General features: G+C 33.7%; 4 protein-coding genes across 4 annotated transcripts; 2 read left to right on the top strand and 2 right to left on the bottom strand.

The window, feature by feature from the left end:
* Positions 1 to 696: 696 nt before the first annotated feature.
* On the bottom strand, positions 697 to 1,765 carry SP1L5 (SPIRAL1-like5). Its single transcript, XM_086257672.1, has 2 exons — positions 1,495 to 1,765; positions 697 to 1,383 (listed from the first exon to the last, which is right to left on the bottom strand). The coding sequence occupies exons 1-2, from the start codon at positions 1,729 to 1,731 to the stop codon at positions 1,309 to 1,311; spliced, it is 312 nt and encodes a 103-aa protein (XP_086113798.1). The 5' UTR covers positions 1,732 to 1,765; the 3' UTR covers positions 697 to 1,308.
* Positions 1,766 to 9,721: 7,956 nt separating this feature from the next.
* Positions 9,722 to 11,878, top strand: LOC147274086 (beta-carotene hydroxylase 2, chloroplastic-like). Its single transcript, XM_086256240.1, has 7 exons — positions 9,722 to 10,202; positions 10,312 to 10,371; positions 10,474 to 10,545; positions 10,644 to 10,778; positions 10,972 to 11,097; positions 11,229 to 11,285; positions 11,491 to 11,878. The coding sequence occupies exons 1-7, from the start codon at positions 9,810 to 9,812 to the stop codon at positions 11,563 to 11,565; spliced, it is 918 nt and encodes a 305-aa protein (XP_086112366.1). The 5' UTR covers positions 9,722 to 9,809; the 3' UTR covers positions 11,566 to 11,878.
* A 1,920-nt stretch (positions 11,879 to 13,798) lies between these two features.
* LOC147274085 (uncharacterized) lies at positions 13,799 to 15,715 on the top strand. Its single transcript, XM_086227780.1, has 3 exons — positions 13,799 to 13,931; positions 14,993 to 15,125; positions 15,219 to 15,715. The coding sequence occupies exons 2-3, from the start codon at positions 15,053 to 15,055 to the stop codon at positions 15,404 to 15,406; spliced, it is 261 nt and encodes an 86-aa protein (XP_086083906.1). The 5' UTR covers positions 13,799 to 13,931; positions 14,993 to 15,052; the 3' UTR covers positions 15,407 to 15,715.
* Positions 15,477 to 16,928, bottom strand: LOC147274084 (Nuclear transport factor 2 (NTF2) family protein). Its single transcript, XM_086227779.1, has 6 exons — positions 16,548 to 16,928; positions 16,233 to 16,350; positions 16,031 to 16,112; positions 15,899 to 15,950; positions 15,736 to 15,790; positions 15,477 to 15,643 (listed from the first exon to the last, which is right to left on the bottom strand). Exons 1-6 carry the CDS (start codon positions 16,926 to 16,928, stop codon positions 15,477 to 15,479), a joined length of 855 nt encoding a protein of 284 aa, XP_086083905.1.
* Positions 16,929 to 17,313: the final 385 nt, after the last annotated feature.

The following is a 17,313-nucleotide window of genomic DNA, read 5'->3' as shown; positions in this document are numbered from 1 at the left end:
GTTGGTTCCCAGCACAAACTTTTAGACTTTTAGTTTACAATGTAATAATGTATTAAACAATAAAAAAAAGGTTCAAGGTAGACAGAAAAGGAACAAAAAGAAGTACTGGATTCAAGTTTTTATGAGTTAAAAAATAGTTATAACACACGTTACACAACAGATGAAGCTATTACTTTGCAAAAAGTAATTATACTTATCATCAACATGGAATTAATTAATTACTCAGATGGAAAGGATACCTTTGTTGTTTCCATGGCCAGGAAAAAAGTAATACACAACAAAAACATTAATTGGAATGCTTTAATTTATTATTAATTTCCATGGCCATGACTTGAAAACTAATTAATGATTAGTGAAACGCAAATAAGGCAGTGTTATTATCTAAGAATTAATATTTCACACCCAAAAGGGAGCTTAATTCAATCTTTTGATCTTAGTTTAGGAGTATGAACAAGTACATAGAGAGAGTGAAACCCAAATGAATCATGATGAAAACAAAATTTTTGTATATTGATGATGAAAAGAATCCATAAACAATTCTCTAGAGATTATTCAAATCAGAAAACTTAATTTAGTCTGTACTTTCTACCTAATAAACAATAGGCATCTATATATCTTCAAAGAAACTAAAACGGATCGAAGTGTCACTTTTGTGTTTCCAAATGAGGCCAAGAAAACAATTCATTCTATATATAATCGAACCATACATATCAGAATTCAAACACCAAAAGAAACTTATTACATGTTTAGATAGTGTAAGACAAAGTTGGCAAACCAAAATATAGCCCAACCTAGCTAGCTAGCTAGCTAGCCGATTTAATTGCAATCATAAGAAAACCCACAAACGTACACAAGTAGTACATCTCTAGTACTACGAATTAGCTAGTACCAAACACCATGCCACCACATAATATATGTTACAAAGACTCTTCTTGCAAATCATAAGATGTCGTAGTTTCAGTGGTTGGGTATTTATTTCCACACAGTACTCATCACTTGATCTTAAGTTTGAACAAATAAGAACTCGTATCTACGTACAGTACGTGGTTGAGTACTTATTCCCACAGTCACTCAATCTTGAGTTTGAACGAATAAGAGCTCGTAGCTCTAATGGTTGAGTACTTAATCCCAAACTAAGAACTCATAGCTACAGTGATAAGTGGATCCCCACACTCACTGCATCTTCGGCCAAACACTGATGGGGATGACTGATGATCAATCCCTCTTATTAGACATGTTTTTCCAAAACCCACATACACTAATTAATTAAGCATTAATACTATTATAGGTAGAGAATTGAAGTTGGGATCACTTATCTCCAAACAAGTACCCAAGCGATGAATCTCCACCAGGAACTGATTTAACCTTGGTTGTTGGACGATCCTGCAAAAATATATATACCATTCCAATTAAGTAATAATATGTCAGCAGGTGGAGGTAATTAAATTTCCAAAATTAATTTAGTACATCATGTACATAAATATGACAGCTTACAGTTATGAAGTTCCCAGAATTTTGGCCTTGAGATCGTTGATAGTTATTGGAAACCTTTTGTTTCTCTGAAGAATTAGTAATAGGAGGATGTGGAGGCTTTTCATCAGTGGTGGTGTCGATGCCATAAGGTGGTGTGACTGGCTTAGCTGCTGGAGGAGGTGGGGTTTGTTGCTCATCTGACCCAAACAAGTACCCCAATGAACTCTGTCCACCGCCATAGCTCCCACCTCTACTCATGGCTGGCTTTCAAGTTTCAAGATCTGCTTCTCAAAATTCCCAAGCAGATAGATAGAGAGAAAGAAAGAGAACCCTAATATTATATATATATAAACAAATATCTTAGGCTTCTTTTTCCTTTTTTTTTTTTTTTTTTAATTCATAGATAAATTAATGGGTTAATTTCAATTTAGTACATCAAGTTTACTTAATTAGAATTTTAATTTTATACCTCTTGTTTAAAATCTTGAAATATCATATGTAAAATATGTGTACATACATAATTTTAATTGGATGTTGATGATGATGTGCGCACATACCTAGCTAGTTTGTCATTTTATATCATCTTTATTGAAATAGTAATATCAACTTTAAGTAATTGGAAGGTGCATAATAATTTACCCGGTCTAGTACTTAATTAATTAGTGTTGAGCTCTAGTCGCACATCTGACTAATTAATTAAGAGGTCCATTCACTTTAGGTACCAACTAATAATGTTTTTTTCATTTCAATTACTAAAACATTTATGTCATTTCACTTTAGGTATTAAATTTCAGTTTAGGTACCAACTTTAAAAAACATGGTTATATCGAACTGTGACTGTCTAACAGTCATAACTTTTTTATTGATTTGTTGTTTTTTCAATATTTGCAAGGCTTAAACTTTAATATTTAGTCTTTGGGTTATAGGATTTCATCCCCCAAACCTAAATCAATAGTATGAAACCCTTAAAAATTTAGATTTTTTATAAATTTTAAATAGTCACAACTGTGACTGTTTGACAATTACAACTGTAACTGTTCAACAGTCACAACTGTATAACAAACTGATTTGTGACCTAATCCAAAATTTTTTACTCTAGGTTAGTACCTAAACTAAAAAAAATTAGTGTCTTGCTGTTTTATTAAAAAACTATTGACATTTGATATTTAATCATAATTTTCTATTAATTAAGCTTCTAATAATTAAAGCTGTAAATATTAATTGGATCTCTTCACCTAATAACTTAAATTTTTATGATAAATATTTAATACATAAAAAAGGTTATCCGGTAAATTAATTATCTTTGTTGCATGGTAATTAATGTGTATATGTATAGCATTGTCTAGTAGATGTATCCATGTGTAACGTACAATTAATCGTTACGGATGTTAATTTATATGCACCAATATGGTAAGAACATCATATTTGATATGCGTATAGAAGTTTATATACATATTTAACCATCTAATCATACATTAATTAATAATTGACAATCGTCATAGCTAATTGATGCTAAACATGATTTGTCTTAATGGTTTTAGAAATTATGTTTAAGGACAAGGATCACAATTGAAGTATATATATTACATTGTAGCACATGCACCCTCAAAAATGTTAATTTATGAATACACACATATTTAGAAAGAAAAAAAAAACCCAGAATTAGAATTGCATATTATCAACTCGATCATCATATGTCTACAATCATAGATGCAGTTCATTAAGATATAAAAATTTAGCATGTATAGAAATGTTGTTCTTCCAAAATATTCTAGTACCACCCAAACGAAATATGCATGTAGGACATTTTTTGGCCAGGGATAGCATTTTATACTTAATTTGTAAATTTCCTATATATATAGTAAAATTGATTAACATTTACTTTGAGAAGAAAAAATGGTTGACTCTAAAACAGTTGCTTTGCAAGGTAGATAGAATTAATTCTAATGAAGTAGGTTGAATGTCAGAATCAAGTGGGCTTGATTAGCCTTTTAAAGCAACATAAACCATAATTTGGAATTAATGGTATATATATGATAACATAACTAGCTAGTTAGGAGGTTAATGACTTAATATTTATAAACCCTTGATCAAGTAATTAATTAGATCCCACAGAGATTAATTATGATCTCACCTTCTCCCTTTGGTATTGAGAGATACTCACGCAATATGTTAAACAGAAAATCAACTATCTGGAGTTCTTTAGAATATCTAGCCAGAACTTAGAGATAATGCAACTCGATCTCGACCTAATCAAGCCATTTTGAAATTGTACAGCAGTAATCAACCTCACTGTCAATTAAAGCAGGAGAAATTTTTTATGAAATGCGCTTAATTACTGTAATGCATGATATAATTAACTGTCATCAATTCAACTCGACAGGCTAATGTGACTTTCGGCATAAAACACAATATTTTAAGAGCTAATTAAAGCAATGCTTAATTGGGGTAAAATCAAGATAATCATGCATGGATAAGTCTAAGTGTTTTTTTTTTTTTTTTTTTCACACTAGCTAAGTGTCTAATTACACTAGCTAACATGATCATATATATAAAAAGGTATACATGGAATATATGAATATATATCAGAATCGAAAAAGGCAGGCAAAGAATAATAGTTTGGTTGGCCTACTGTTTTTTATATTGGACCCACAATTCGTGACTTGTATTGGAGCTCTCATATATAGAAAAGTAATTAAAAGAAAAGAGAAAGAAATCTGCTTAGTTGACACTCTTAGATGTTCAATTAATTAATTTGTTCAAACCATTTTATATATAATTGAACATGTAGAGTTCCTAGAAAGGTAATTGGCAGCAAAGATTGAATTGTGGTTGAGGTCTTGTCATGTTGATGAGTGCCGCTGTTTGAAGCTTTTTGCAGGAGCAAGCTATGGCCCTCAAAGTTACATGAATGAATGATAAATTAATTAAAGCTGCATGTACTCTATCAGCAGTCGTGGAGTATCTGCATGTCGTGGAGTTGCCAGTGGTGACAAACTGTTCTAGTTTTGGCATGAATTATTGATCGATATCTGACTATGAAATGCCAACTGATCAGGATTTTTGTCAGTTCTGAAGATATTCCAACGTTGTACAAATTCAAAAGATCAGGTCATCCAAGAAAATATTCATATTGATCGATAACTAGAGGCAGTACAGTTTAAAATTAATAGATAAATGTTTACCACAATCAAGAATTAGTACTACTAGTTCTAGTACGTACATGATGAGTGCATGCATATGTGTGTGTGTGTGTGTGTGTGTGTGATGAAGTAAAATGATTCAAACTATCAAAGGCTTCAAGGCCATGACTCTTGATACATATGTATAGGGAAGGGTGCCCTACAGGCTAGAGCTCATAGACTAGCCCGGCCAATTAAAATGTACTGTAATTTTCGAATGCCTAGGATATTAGGATCTTAACCTTTCTGCGAATTGAAAAATCGATCACTTGGTCTATTTAGACTATTCTATATTTCTATATATTGGACATTGATCAATAGTACATAGTTCATCTTTCCTCGCTCCACTCATTAATTAATGGTAGTTATTTCCTTTTTAAGGGAGCTTCACTCACCAACAATATTCCGCTTGGATCGCAAGGAGGACATTTACAATGATGTGATATATCACAATTTAAGAGGAAATAATCGATACCTTAATAGGAGAAATATATATGCACCCGTCAAGATTCAAAAATTAAAAATCATTTTTATAGTATACGATGTCCGCATGGTAGAAATTTCCCTTCTCAAGTAGCTTCACTCTTCAATGATAGTCTTCGATCTCCTTTTCTTGGGTAGCTTCAATTCACTCACTTACCAGTTAGCCTATAGGACTTGGGCTATATATAGTCGCGTGACTCTAATATCATGATAAAATTTATTGATTTACCAGTATTTTTAAAAGTTTAAATGGTTATGGAGTGGATTGATAATTATTTTATTTCTTATTAAATCAGCCAGTGCCACAATAGAAAATATTAATAAAGGAATATTAACTCCAACATTTGGTGCCACTAGACGTAATGACCTTGGTTTGGTCCAATATATCATGTTTCCCATTGAAAGCATTTGCCAACCACTGCAAGCAAGTTGTAGGGTATCTCCATTCTCAACAAAGAAGGAAAAATATATCACAGCATTAACATTATCTAATGCTGGCCTCAGCACATAACAGCCATATATAACTTACTTTCAAGTTTCAAGATCCCATAATTGGGTGTACGTTAACCAACTGTTTTTGCTTTTAGGCCTTAAGCATTAAGCAATTGAGCAAGATATATACCAAACAATATATACATATAAAATAACTAAAACTATTGAATTTAATATATATTGATTTATTTAAATTCATTTTCTTAGATAACGAATAAATTAAATACTTATGATTCATTTCCTTGTTAAGTATAAAATATTTTTAACAAAATTTATAATCTTTAAATTACATATGTAACAGACATTCTTAGTATAATGGGGTTTGATGGATTCCCCCATTAGGAATCTCATAACCAAAAATTTTAATTTTTAATGATGATCATATATGCCGAAAGATAAGGTAATGAAATTGATAGAAATGTGAGAGACGACCTAAGCTAGGAAGGATACAACCGGCAAAAAGGGAATAGAGGTTATGACAGGGACCTATTAATAATTTAACATATCTGTGATTCTGTGAAACAAAAGAGCTCTACATGTGTCCTCTTTACTGAACATGACACGTGCGTAAAAGCATGAAATGGGTCCCAAAATTCACAAAAGATAAGAGTCCCTCATTGATAACCACATGATAGGTGACTGGGGACCATATATATAAAAATAAGACAATATCTGTTGGATTCACCATGATCCATGAAGAAAAATGAATTAAAAGAACGCATGATGTTAGCACTCTGAAAACAACTTTATGCACTTTTCCTAATGTAAGATTAATTATGGAGGAATTTTGGAAGTCAATTTTTAGAGTGCCAAAATCATCGTCTTAATAAATAATTAACACCATGTACGGAGATTGAATATATTATTAACCTTTTATGCTTCGTGACTAAGTTCGTTAAGAATGTAATTACTAACCCCATTCTAAAGGGAAGAAAATAAATCATTTTCACTACAAAATTTGAGAATGTTGAAAATGATAATCATGAAATAACTTAAATTAGTGGACTAATGTGCTTGTTAGGATCCTAAATTACCTTTTTCAAAGTTTTTTTTATTAATTCATTATTATTTATGAGTTTTGAATTCAAAACTCAGCCAACTAAGGAGAATGAGTGTTATCTGTTATACTAAGGGCCAGTCTAGTATTATTGTGAGAAAAAACAGCTGTGAAATAAAACAGTTGTGAAGTAAAGTCAGCTGAAAGTAAAGCAGTTGAGTGTTTGGTAAGCTATGTTTTCAAAACTGTTGTGAATGCAAAAAATAACATCAAAGTATTTGGTAAATGTTAATGTAAAAGTGTTGTGACTGTGTATAATTACTAAAATGAACATGATGCTGAAAGTGTATTTTACTTATTTGTTTAGTAAAACTAAAACGTTTTTTTACTTATTTTTTAAATTTGTGACTACAAATTTTTATTAGCATTAATTTTTTTAAGAACAACATTATTAAATAAGTATTCCTATTATTTTTTTAAGCATATTATAATTTTAATCATACAAATAAAATATCATAATTAATTATCACAATATAAAATATAACTAATAATGAACATATTTTTTTTATTTAAAATAAACAAATAAAAATTATAGAAATCAATAAGGGTAATATGGGTAAAATAAAATATTCATTGTTGTTGTGATTCACTGCAGTTTTCAAAAGCACTTAAAAACCTGCTTTTTGTTTTTATTCTGGGGAGTTGAAAATTTTGGGGGAAAACAGTTTTTATTTTTTTACCAAACACCAAAACTGCTGTAGGTAATTGAAAATTGTCATTCACAGGAGCTTTTGGGTCCTCCACCACAATCCCAAACGGGCCTAAATAGTCATTGGTATTCCCCAGTTCAGTGTGACCTTTTTCCTTTACTTTTTTTTAATTATCAAAAGTCTAAGTGACTGCTAACAGCACTTTTCATGGGTTACAGCCCACAGAGATTTGGGCCCAGAAGTGAATAGTTAATCCTTGGGCCTAACAAGCCTTTGGAGGACAGCTTTAGAAGTCAGAACCCAATGGGACATCCAACTACTTGGCCCAAATCGCTCGCTCAATCCGTGTTCGTATAAAAGATAGGTCTCTACTTGAACATGGCAAAAGGTTTATGAGATTTTGGCACGAGAGTGCAAGTCCATTTGATTCGTGAGCTCCTCTTGTATTTTTCCTTTTGATGATAACTCATCTTCTCATTAAAAAAAAAATCCTTCGCATTAGGTATTGATTTGATAATGGTTGGAGCATCAAAATTGGATTTGGTAACAATCTTATTTTAAGGGTACTATGATATGGTAATTTGCCCAAAAATATGAATAGGGGTTAAGACATGTGAACATTGAGCAGTTGACTCAAATGCTTCGGAACCACGTAAAATAATCACATATTAGAGATATTTAAACCGCTAACAATAGCTGATTCTGCCAATGTTTCTTATTATTAATTTTCATCATTGTCATGATAAATAATGCTACTATTGACACCACATTTAGTTTTACAAATGTACTAGTCACATTTGTTTACCAAATACATTTTTAATAACAATGTTAGTTTCAAGTAGTATGAGGAGGGAATTTGCCCAAAAATTAAATAGGGGTTAAGGTGAGTCAAACATCGACAAGTAACTCAAATGCCTCCGAAATTGCACAAAATAATCACCTATTATCAACACTCATATTGTTAACAACTATTGTACGTAAGACCGCCAATGTTTCCTATCATTACTTCCATCATCATCATAGTAATTAGTATTAATATTGTTATTATTTCTATCGTTATTGACACCACAATCAATTATATGATTGTTACAATCACATTTGCCTACCTAATATATTTTCAATATAACTCCTATTTTGTGTAGTATGGAAGTAGAATTGGCCCAAAAATTGAAGAGGGGTCAAGACATTTGAGATGACGGGGATTAACTCAAATTCCCTTCGAACTATACAAAATGATATACCACCAATGTCTAGACTACTAGCAATTATTGTAGTTAAAGGTGATAATTTTTTACACAACAAAATAATACAACACAAGTTCGACACAAAGTTAGCAGGTTTAGGTTGAACATTGTTTAACACGAATAAGAATATGACATGACACGAATAAGAATATGACATGACACATTAAACACGAATAATAAACGAGTCAGATTAGTGTCAAACATGTGTAACACGATAAACACGTTTAACAAGTAATATATAAAGAAAATGAGTAACTTTACTCATTGTTTAAAATGTATTGTATTAATCATTATATAATTATATAAATTATAGAGTTTTTTTTTTTTTTTTTTTATGGTTTTATAAGTGATGCATAAGTGGTAGTTTTGGTTTAAAACAAAGAAATTATGTTTAAGTTTTTGGATCACAAGATATAAGGGTCAAACTCAAATACGACACGATTATAAACGGATTGGGTTAGAGTTAAGTCATTCGACACGATTAATTAAACGAGTCATATTAGAGTTGATTATTATTTAACATGAAATGACACAACACGAACACAACCCACTACCACGAACTACCACCTCTAATTGTTAGCACTACCAATGTCTCTTACTATTTACTTTCACCATCATCATAATAGTTGGTGTTAATAGTTAACACTATTGTCAATTATGTTGTTATTAACACCACAATCAATTCTAAGTCTCACATTAGTTTAGTTTCTAAAACCAAAAATGTGTTCTAAAATAAATAAACATTATATTTAATTGGAAAAGAGTAAATTTAGAAAAGAAAAACAGTTTTTTTTTTATTTAAAGAACAATACTACTTTAGGAAAAATTATAAGGTATAACCGATATATCGTTACGTAACCAATCTAATGATAAGGATATTATTGGACGATGTGTTTATATTAGTAGAGTATAATATTAATAACATATATTTATATTATAACACATAAACTAATTATATAACATGTCAATATATCGATTATATAAGAATAATTTCTCACACCAAGACCCCATGGTTGCCCAAAACAGTCATATAGAAAGTCATTTTGGCAAGACACTCACACTCATGACTCACCCAATTAAAATGGGCACTTGCACAGCAGAAAGAGGACCACGTCCCCTAACACTTCCCTCTGACCTTATGGCCCTTATATGCCCCTCTGCTCCTAAACTTCCCTCTGCCCCATTCCACCTTTTCCTCAAACCTTGTTTCAAGCTTCGCTTTACGCCCATGGCAACCGGAGCTTCGGCTGCTCCATCCACTATATCGTACCGTTTCGGCCGAAACAATATACTTCCTCCAAAACCCATCTCCGAAACAAGCCCCTGTTCGCTCTCACCTTCAACAGCCCACCTCAAGAGGCTGAGGCAGGGCAGTACTTACAGGCAAAAACAGAGGTTGAACGTACGCTCAGTCATTGAAAAGAGAAAAGAGAATGATACCACTGTGAAAAGCTTGGAAGAAACAGAGACATGGATGATTATAACTCCACGGGTGGCAGAGAGATTAGCAAGGAAGAGATCAGAGAGATTTATTTACCTTGTTGCTGCAATCATGTCTAGCCTTGGAGTCACCTCAGCTGCAGCTTTGGCTGTTTATTATAGATTTTCTTGGCAAACAGAGGTATAGTATAGTAAATGCTAAATGCTACTTCTTTATGAAATCAAATTTGGATTAACATGTATGAATTATTTTTTGTTGACATGGGTTTGATGGTTTTTTTATCAAACAGTTTGGGGAGTTTCTTGTTCCTGAAATGTTGGGCACATTTGCTCTCTCTGTGGGTGCTGCTGTAAGTAATTATGGATCAAAACCAAGCTTTATTTGTTAATCAAACTCAAACAAACATGGTTGGTTGGTGTTGAATTTGATTTAAATTTGATGTGTTCCACAGATGGGGATGGAGTTTTGGGCAAGGTGGGCTCATAGAGCTCTGTGGCATGCTTCATTGTGGCAAATGCACGAGGTGATCATGATCAGCCTTATAATCATAATTAATCTATTTTTATAATATGATGAAAAAGATTGGTTTTTGACATTGAATTTTTTGGTTAATATTGGCAGTCTCACCACAGGCCTAGAGATGGTCCTTTTGAGCTCAACGATGTGTTTGCTATAATCAACGCTGTTCCTGCAATTGCTCTTATTTCTTATGGTTTTTTTAACAAGGGTCTGTTCCCAGGACTCTGTTTTGGTGCAGTAAGTACCTCTTCTTTTTTCAGTCAAACCCCAATATAAAAAAAGCTGTTGAGGTCAATGTAAGCATCGAAAAAGAAAGCGGAAAAATGAGTTAGGATTAGAATAAATTAAGAGTTCGATCTCGTACCAAAACAAACATGAATATGAAAGAAAAAAATTAAAAAAAATGCTCAGTTATTTTTTTTGGGTACAGGGTTTGGGAATCACAGTTTTTGGGATGGCTTACATGTTTGTACATGATGGCCTCGTCCACCGTCGATTTCCAGTTGGGCCAATCGCAGACGTCCCTTATTTGCAGAGAGTTGCTGCAGCCCACCATGTGAGTTACGTTAATCCTTGCATCATGAATTGTCTTCTCAGTACATATTTGTTTGCTCATGATTTGTATCTATATTGTTTGTTGTTCACATCCTCATTCTTTTGTATTTTTTCTCTTGTCAATTTTAATAGCTTCATCACTCGTACATATTCAATGGAGTGCCATATGGGTTGTTCTTGGGACCTAAGGTAATTAAGCCTACTTCCTTTGAAACAAGGTTCTATCTACTAAATTTCAATGAAATATGAGAAGGGTCAATCCCCACTTTTTAAAATTTAAATTATCGTAGACGCTAAAATACTAATATTTACCTGATACCTATGATTTAAGTGTACGTATATATTCGAGTTTTTTTTGAACTTGAATTAACATTTGATGTATGATATGTTGTAGGAACTAGAGGAAGTTGGGGCAATGGAAGAGTTGGAAAAGGAAGTCCAACGCAGAACTAAGACATCCAAAAGTTGATAGTCTTTCTTTATACTGATTAGTGCTTCAATTCATGTAATGTTCCAAGGAAAAGGGAAGAGTGAGAGGAGAGACTTCTCCAATTACCAGCAACAGTAGACGTGTAAGCAAGTGCTTCGAAAGTGAGACAAGCAAAAGCTAGCTTTGGACTGGTACTATGGCATTGTGCCAAATTGAAAGTCAATGAGAAACTTAAAAAACAGATATAGCAGGACTTTTTAAAATGTGTAAACCTAAATGAAAAGAATCTCTAGCAGCTAGCCATCCTCAAACGGCTTGTATTAATTGAAAGCTACAAATAGGTAATGGCCTAAATATGAATAGTGAGTAATGGCCCAAGTTTTGGTCACATGACTTTGTTTGTACATTTTTTCGTTCAGTCGTGTCTCTTCACTTCAGTACTTTGAAATCGATCAATATTAACTTAACAATAAGGTTCTTCAACTACTCATCTTTATACTTTAGTGGTATACCAGACAATTAAAGAGTTATTGATATCACAACCTACCATGTATATATGTACTAGAAAAGCTGAAGCAGAGTGTTAGCTCGGGCTCTATTGGGTTGGGCCACATTGGCTCTCTCAAGGTAAATTTGTAGCATAAGGACCAAGGTGCACCCTCTAGTCTTTTTTGGGTTCTTCTAAATTTGGCAAACCAGCTGGTATCTAGTGAATGCACTTGTGAATTTAATATGATATATACTTGCACTGAACCTTAATTTCATTTACAATAAACAGCTAATTCATGTTCATGGTCATAAACCAATTTGTCTGCCCTCGTCATCTATTAATTTATAAGTATTGTTACATTCATTAAATTTGTTTACTAAATTTTGTTCACCAAATAATGTGAAAATAGTGTTTGATTTATTTAACTCCAAACCCACTTTGAACCCTATGTATTTCTAACAAATAACATTTTAATATGTGTACTAATACATTATTTGACTAGTTTGGCACTTTGGCCTATATATTTACCACACAACAAGAAGTAGCTACAAAGGTAAAAGGACTCTAAAAACAGATTTTACCATCTAAGTTGGTCAACAAGTTGAAACTTTTTGGCCATAAGTAGACACTTTCAGCTAAATTATATAAATGGTTGAGGACTTGATCGAATTGAACTACGCAAATGGGTGATTCTGTATGAAAATTATGCAGTGAGTGAGGGGTAGGCAATATATATTATGGGTTTTGAATGCCCCAATTTACCTCTTTAAAGTTCATAGTTTGGTAGTTGTGGAGAGATAGCATAGCTCTTTCTTTGCTTGATTCCTCCCTCCATAAATATGTCAACCACAACCCACCCCCTCAGGCTCAGCCCAAAGCCCACACCCCAGGGCCCAACTCCCAGCTCAACACTCCCACCACTAACCTAGGGTCCAAACTTCAACCCACTTTTCTTTCTTAGTGTCACTTCAGTCCACCGGTCCACCCTATTTTACAATGGCTTACTATTTGCCCCCAACTCTTTTTCCAAACTATTTTTTTTCCAACTTAATATGGCATTCATATATTGACTCTACAAAGAAAATATAAAACTAAGAAATAAAAAGATAATCTCTGTCAAATGAATTGATATTACCTAAGTTGAGAAAAAATAATTGGTACATCAAGCATCTTCATTTTTACAACCCATCCTATTTTCAAAACTTGGTTTCATCCTTGTATGTAGGTTTAATTAATGGTCTTATATACGTCTAATTATTAGGATACAAGTATTATTGAAAAGTCTTGAATGAGACAACCTGACCACCATGTAGGGTATTGTGTAGCTTTATGTGTTTTGTTTATTTAAAAAATTATAAATTTTACTTAAAATAAGATATATTATATATTATTTGAAATCATATCATACACGTGACACGACTGTCTACACTCAATATCTCTCCATATTATTTACACCATATTTACTGAATATATTATATTTTTGACTGCATAAGTAAAATCCATTTGTACAGGTGAGTTTCACTCACTGATATAGCTCCCAAATGTTGTTAGTAAATGAAATACAAATATCTTTCTTGTTTGGCAGAAAAAGTCATCATGACCAAACGACTCGTCGTTTATTTATTCCGCAAACAGAAAACAAGGATGCGTTTCCCAAATGCTCAAGTTAGTGTACACGCGTCAACCCTTGCGCGGCATCATCATTGATCATATAACAATCCAGAATCCATCGGTTGGTCCAAAACCCACGTGTCAACAATCAAGAATCCAAGATCGGACCCGCGAAACTTGAAAACTCCCGAAGCTTCTTGTTCGCCCTCCACATCATTTGGAAACCTCCTCAAAACGCAACACTGCATACTCGTCTCTGTCTCTTGGTTCGTCGCACTGTCGCACAGCAACAGAAGCAACGCAGGTACGTGATCCAAACAGCCCAACAATGTCTTGGTATCTCTAAGTTAGGTACAAGGTTTGATGGGTTTGGTTAATTGATTGCAAGAACTTTCAAGATTTGCTGATTGAAATTGTTCCATTATTTACTCAACTATTCTTCAAGTGAATACTAAAACTGGTATTTCTCTATAGGATTTGTTTTTGGTTATGAACTTGTTGCACTGGCTATTAGGAACTTGTTGGACTTTGTTTTCGTTTTGGTACTAAAACTTTGTTGCGCGTGGTTTTGGTTTTGATGGGTTTGGTTAATTGATTGCAACAAGTTTCAAGATTTGTTGATTGGAATTGTTCCATTATTTACTAAACTGTTCTTGGAAGAGTTACTAAAACTGGGATTTCTCTATGTTGGTTTTGGTTATAATGATAATGTTTCAGTTATGCACTTGTTGCACTGGGTATTAGCAATTTTTGCTTTCTATTGGTTTTGCACTTGCAGTAGAAATCTAAAAAGGCCTCTTTTGGGAACATGTTAGGGCCTTGTCTAATTGGGTCTTAGAGAATAGCTATGTTGTAAATAACATAGAGAAGGTATTTGGGAACCTTGAAGTTTTTTGTTCTAAAGCTTGGGTCTAATGTTTTATTAGCATTGTTTGTATTGACTGTTTTTTGTTAGAGAGTTTTAAGGTATAAATTTCTTGGTATTGGTTTAATACTGTTTTGCTTCATTGAACTTGGTTTTGAATTATGGGGTTGCTACAGAAATGCAATGCCTGGTGCTGTTGTTTTACATGGTTCCTGTATAAAGTAGTACTATGCAAGGAATGTGAGGAACTGTGTCCAACATTTTACTCATATATGCTTCCCTGCAATGTGAATGATGATTTTTGGTAGGATGATGTTATAGAATAGAACCCAATTTTTTTCCAACTCTCTCACATTGAGTGATAGATTGCGTCCTATGTGGGGCTGGCGATATCATGAGTGTAAGAGGTTGGCGATATCACGAGTGTAAGAGAGTTGGGAAAAAAATCGAGAAAGAGAGTTGGGTTATAGGACATTTACCATGTTGTCCCTTTGTTCCAGGATTTCTGGTTTCTTAGTATTGACTAATTCATTGTGAGGAGTATTGAAAAGAGAGTCTACATGCGTGGGATAGCTGCATTATCGTGTGCAAAGAACAAATTCAAACAAATCTACCCTATGCAAGGATCATGGGGTAATGTCCTCTCTCTTGATGCCTTGTATTTATATGTGTGTATTGTATATATAACAACTTCTTTAGCTGACTACTATAAGATATTGTAATTAGGCACTGTGTTTGCTACAACATCAAAGAAACTAGGGAACACCACTTCTGGGGAAGGACTTGTCACGAAAGAGAAAGCCGAACCAATTGCCGCCTTCAGCAGGCCTCCGTCCCTTCCACCAGTTCTTGGACCATTGCTTCTTCTGTCACTGTTGGAAACGTGGTCGAGTCGCGATAACAATGATGACTGACGGGTGATCTGAAGCTGTCCTTCTAATGCTGGCATTGCTTGAATGGAAGACTTTACAGAAAAAGAAACCTCTAGTGGAAGAAGAACTTTAAAATGTAAAGTAAAACGTAGAATGCATAGCTAAGCAGTCGAGCTGCAAGATTCCAAAGCCTCAAGTAGCTTTCTAGAAGTGGTGCAAAAAGTATTGTGTATATCTTCCATATCCATTGTAAAACGATATGAGGGCTTTTTAGGAACCCTGCAGGAGACAAAGTTTGATGGTATATCATGTTGAAGCTGTGATATATATGATAAAGCTGAAGTTTTGAAATTTAGTGAAATTTAACATACATTCAGCAGTTTTTGGGAAGCCATCAAATAGCGAAGTCACTGCTTTTAACAGACTCTGAATCCACAGGGACAAACACATAATGAACAAAATTAGTGGGTCAATAATACTCAATTTATTTTGCTATTTTTATTATGATGATAGAGGACAAGTTGGCAAAATTACCAGCACTACGGTTCCTGGTTTGATTGGTGATTCAATAACAATTAGGGCCTTCCTGCAGAGAATAAAAATGAGTGAGGCTTTGTTCATCTTTAGTAGAATGAGAGGCTAAGTAACAAATTTGTTTCTCTGTACTTGATCATTATTTTTTCTCCTTCTTTGGAGAATTCAAAGAAGCTGCAGCCTCTGGTGAAGGGGATCTGCTTGTTTTTCCATTCTGCAATACCAAAGATCAGCCAACTTATAAACCAGTTTTGGGATCTACAAGATATTAATTAATGAAACTAGATTTTATGTTTATGTGGGATTGATAATAGCATATAGATACGTATAATACCCATGTGCCAGTTTGCTGCTGCTGTAATAAGCTCATCTCCTTCACACACATGTCGTATGCTGAACTTGACATTTTGACCCATGCCTATAGTTAGCTGTTCAAAAAAGTTCATTACCTCCTGCATAGAATAGAATGCAGTTTAGGCTTTGTTTGTTTAAGAAGAAAGTAATGTTAGAGAGATCACACCTTATGACCACATTTGTTGACTGGGGTCTATTTGTTAGAACAATTTTTAAGACTTGGTTGTTAATATAAATATCAACTAACACGTAATGTGGTTAGAAAATGTGATCCATTATATTATCGGGTACTGACCTTTTTGCCTTGTAATGGGGTGCTAAAGGAGCATTCCTCAATGTAACAGTCTACTGAGATGTAATCACCTAGTTGATTCAAGTTTTTCTCATTGATGCATTTGTAGAATTGCTTGATTGTGTCTGATGGGGAAAGAGAACCTGGAAAAGAACCTGAATTTCTCTTTGCAGCCATGACACAAAAGAGCCTCTGGTCATTTAACAGCTTATTTCCTGCCTTCCTTTTCACACAGATGCTATGTTGCAGTAGAGCATCTATTTTTCTCTGCTCAAATTTACATGTTCTCTTAATCGCCAAGGAACCAATGGCCGGCAACGCCATTGGTTTGAGGGACGTTATCTGACTCGGTGTTCTGCCTGAGAAATTGACAGCAGTAGCCATTGTTGCCTTGTGACAAAGTAGAAACAAGCGAGACACAGACAATGTGGGGGTTGAAGCAAACAATCAATTTAGCATGTAAATTCAGAATTCATGCAAGGCACTAATGTGAGGGAATAGAGAAAAGAATAAAGGGTCATTTGCACCACTGCTTTAACCAAGGAATCTCTACTTGATTTTAGTTCCATTCGTTTGCTTTGCATGTTTGTGCCTTGGTATGAAATCTAAGAATCACCATAACATAGCTTTTACTAACATTGTTTTCTTTTTTTTATAGATGGAGGCAGAGCCCAACAACACTTACTAATGTCATTGCTTATCATGTCTCACACAGACTCTAGGACTCACGTAAAACCTACCTACACAAATTCATCACACTTTTATAAGA

This window comes from Dryas octopetala, chromosome 9, assembly GCF_963921425.1.
Source record: "Dryas octopetala chromosome 9, drDryOcto1.1, whole genome shotgun sequence".
Taxonomy (NCBI): Eukaryota; Viridiplantae; Streptophyta; class Magnoliopsida; order Rosales; family Rosaceae; genus Dryas; species Dryas octopetala.
This window is presented reverse-complemented; position numbering and strand designations above follow the sequence as displayed.